Below are 4,215 nucleotides of genomic sequence, written 5' to 3'. Positions count from 1 at the left end.
GACTTCATTCTCTAAAGGAATATAAAAACCATTTGAAAATCTAAACAAGTGTTATAAACTCTGTCATACTGCTTTTCTCGAAGGAGTAGATGAGAAGATTTATGGTAAATTTGTAGTTGTTGCCCGCCTTCAATATGGCTAACATATTTGAAGCTAGTCGTTGTCTACCTTCCACGTTGAAGCTTGTTTTTTAATTGTTATGATATTCTTGTTTTCTTAACATGGTTTTTCTGAATTATTTAGGTATGATTTTCCCTACCTGCCGCCAACCAGGCGGCCCTTGCGAACCACACCCTGAAGTTCTCCAGGAGTTTGAGGTTATTCTTGATGAAACTTGCTGGAGCCACATGGTTAGTAAGCATCACTAACAAATCAGTTGCTTACAACATAGTAAAAATCGTCACTGTCACTCATACCGCTTGCACCTACACTAGGTTCCCCTGCTACCACTTCTTCGCAACTGCCTTGTGTTTTCATTTTCCATTAGTTTGCTTGCCTATGCCCTGATTAATATAGTCCATTAGTTTTGCCTGCCTATGCCTTGATTACTATAATGCATCTACAGTTCTAATTAAAATTAGTCAACATATGCCAAAAATATGTGTCCATTAATTTATAATACAATTATGTTGTTATCTGTAATTCTTATCAAAAATTCATATCCAATTTAAGAAAACTTTTAACATTAATAGTACGCGAGTTCAAATTTATACTTACAGGTTGTTATTTGCACTATTTTTTCCAGTATGCACCTTGTAATGTCAGAGCTTTTCTCGCTGAATACATTGAAGAGAAGAAGAAAGAAGCAAGAAAATTGCGTAAACAGCAGGTAGAGCCAGCCCTTCTTACACATGAAGGAAGGTCTTACAATGCTTTGTTTAAGCATAGGGCGAACTACACAAAGTTCTGCGGTGGTGAGTGGAACATCTTTGCGGCTGATTATGAACTTCGTGCTGGAGACCGAATAGAATTTGAACTACCAGACGAGGGTCTCAATCTCGAAATACAAACATATCGAGATAACAAAAGGCTGCTTCCATTACCCCACGTTGGTGGGTATTTAATATTACAAACATTACAAACTTATGTTCTTTCGTTATATTTTTATATTACAAACTTATCTTCTTTCGCTGTAATTTTATATGCATGAATCGAACTGAATAATATTAACCCTGTGTTGGATATAACTTTATCTAACTTTAAAAGCTTTTTCTTTTTCTAGCTCTCGACGATCTTTCTTCTGACGATTTCGACCATGTTCACTGCTGTGTCTACTCTAAGGATATTGAGCTTACCTACGACCAGACACGATTCTTTCTACAACGCCTTTTCGGAGATACTTTCATTCGTTGCCGTCCATTTGTCCATGTCTTGACTCACACTAACACCAAAGACTACGTCATGGTTGGTTACAACTGTCCTTGTTAAAATACCAAACGTATTTTGCTCAGATGTAATATAAACAATATTGACGTAATATTGCTTGTATGTAAAATTATAAAGAACCTATTTATTCAAACCTAAAACAACAAAACTTCCGTTGTTCTCTTAATATGTTGTTTTACCTATTTACACACAAACCTGAACATGCCAGGAACTATATTACTTCCAATATGGAATTTCTTAATGTTTGTGCACTCACCATATTCAGACATTCTTTTATTTATTGTCCAAGTGACAAATCAACGGTTTTAATTTCTATTTAATTTCGATTTTCTTCTAGAAAATTCCGAGGAGTGTTGTCTCAACACTGAAGAGATGGGTGGACATGCCAACCAATGGCAGGGTAACCCTTGAAGCTCCTGATGAACCTACACATGTCATCACTCCTTCATCGTACTACATCTCCAAAAACGACGGCAGGATGGTAATAGAAAAGTCTTCTTTCAGAGACGTCATATCAGCTGCATCCTTCGTTGAAAAGAATGTTGTTCTTATCACTTTCAAAGAGTGCCATGACCGTTCTGTGTCCATCATCATTCAGCGCATTATGTAGATTCCGTCGGAACCAGCACCTAAAATGGAAGCAAACAGTGTATCTCCTAGAATGTTCAACGCTCGTTTCATGATGATGCCTCCAGGAGCAAAACACTGATTACTATAAGTTTGCTAGTTAGGATGGTAGAGTAATTTAATTATTATGGACCATGTGCTTGCTTGAACTATCGGAATGATCTTTTGCAACTTATGTAGCTCTTACGGACACTCAACTTGCTGTTTCAACCATCGGAATGATCCTTTGAAACAAATGTTGTTTGAACTATCGAAATGATTCATTCAAAAAAAATGTAGTTCTTATCCTTTGAAAAGTTCACAATTCAAAAAACCAAAAAACAAAAAGATTCATTTTCAAAAATCAAACGAAACAAGAATCAATTTGTGATACAAAACCTCTACCAATGCCATGTTATCAAACTTATTCAAACCATCTAGTGAAACATATCTAAATTAAAAACCAAACAGGACTCCGTTTTCAAGTCCAAACTATATTTACTTCAACTTTTCCTAAACACACACTTGTCCACCGAATAACATAAAACCGTGCCTCCCTAACCAAGGAAGATTATTAATTGAAAAAAACGTTTTCACAACAAAGGCATGACCATGCATCTGCTGAGTGTTCTACCGTTTACACGACTACTTTCACAGCCAAAGATGGATCACGCAGGCAGCACGCAACAAATAAAAAAATTCAATGAACAAGACAAGTGAAAATCTTAAAAAAAAGAGATAAAACAAACCCTTGTTTCCGAAATTCTACGCCTGGAACCGCTGCGTGACTAGCAACTGCTCTTTGGCGGTTTCCTTTTTTGCACGACAAAATAACCCTTCCACTTTTCCGACTCCATTTCATCCTCTTCCTCGAAAGTTTCTTGTCGGCCGCAGTTCACCACCGCACACCTCCAGCCATGGACGACGGGAAACTAACAACACTCACCGAACACATCACTACCCACGGTACAACCGTGCTCGAGGTGGTGTACACCAACGACCCAAGGACCGTGGAGCGGGTCATCAAAAAGTACGAAGAATGGCTAAAGGAGGAGAAGAACAAGTTCGTCGGCCTCGACCTCGAGTACACACGTAAGAGCAGTTACATACGACAAGGGATCGCCGTCGTCCAACTTGCCATGCGCGAGCATGTCCTTGTATACCACTACTGCAGATCCGAGCGCTCCCAGGCGTTAGTTGACTTCCTGCAACGGAAAGCGGTAACTTTCACTAGCGTCGACACCAGGAACGACAAGACCATGCTTGCCCGTGCATGGATCAAAATTCCAGACGAGCAGCACGTCGACATCCAGAGGCTATTCTGCATCAAGGGTGGTGGAGAAAGGGACTCCATGGCTGACCTTGTAGCGGCCATCATCGACCCCTCATACAAGAACATGAAGAAATCATTCCCAAAGGAGAAGCACCAGTTCTGGGAGTGGAAGCCACTTTCACCGATACACCTTGAGTACGCGGCAAAGGACGGGTATGTTAGCTACGAGTTGTACCGTAGAATCCTAATCATCAAGAACGGGCTACGTCACCTACACCAACAACCAATGAAAGAAAGACTCCGCCCACATAAGAGCAATGACGAGGGATCTTCCAGTGGCTGGAAGCGCCGGAAGGGAAACAGTGGTTGGTAAATTGCGAGAAAATGGATGTCTACATTAAACTAGTAGGAACTACTATTATTATAATTTAGATTGTATGAACCTATGTTGTAAATATGTTTGTTGTTGCTCAAAGATGCTGTGTGTATTGTACTACTATTTTACGTTTGAACTTTGAACACAGTGGTGTGCTCATGTACAAATGCATACTACGTTTTGCATGTCTAAATGCAATTAGTAAGTTATGTCCCAGTACTAAGCAAGCATATATTGTATCCATGATTATAGAACGAGAGATATCTCGCACGATATTGTATTATAATTTTCATACTCAACCTTTACAAGATGCATCGTGCATTTACAAGGATATGTGATGATATCGTTGTAAACTTTTAGTACAATGCTTATTAAACATTGGCGTGAACAATTCATAAATATTGCAGAAGATCATTCGGTACATAGTCACAAGCGACGAGAACTTTGTTACTTTAACCACATTGAAAAAAAATCCTTGCCTCCATTTCACATCAAACACCGCTCCGTCCATTCAGAACATCCTTGCTATTGCACACAGGTTCCTCTCCGTACACCAGTTCTGCACAATGCCACA

The 4,215-nt window shown here is 39.3% G+C and overlaps 1 protein-coding gene across 1 annotated transcript; it reads left to right on the top strand.

Moving 5' to 3' along the window:
- The first annotated feature begins 2,909 nt into the window (after window positions 1-2,909).
- Window positions 2,910-3,638, top strand: LOC141043043 (uncharacterized). The gene has a single exon (XM_073511960.1). It carries the CDS (start codon window positions 2,910-2,912, stop codon window positions 3,636-3,638), a length of 729 nt encoding a protein of 242 aa, XP_073368061.1.
- Window positions 3,639-4,215: the final 577 nt, after the last annotated feature.

The sequence above is a fragment of the Aegilops tauschii genome, chromosome 3 (assembly GCF_002575655.3).
Source record: "Aegilops tauschii subsp. strangulata cultivar AL8/78 chromosome 3, Aet v6.0, whole genome shotgun sequence".
Classification (NCBI taxonomy): Eukaryota; Viridiplantae; Streptophyta; class Magnoliopsida; order Poales; family Poaceae; genus Aegilops; species Aegilops tauschii.
The sequence above is the reverse complement of the archived record's forward strand: the minus strand, read 5'-3'. Positions and strand labels throughout refer to the sequence as shown.

Excerpts from the sequence above, each read along its gene's own strand:
- LOC141043043 (XM_073511960.1), top strand. The coding sequence starts at position 2,910 with ATGGACGACGGGAAACTAACAACACTCACCGAACACATCACTACCCAC.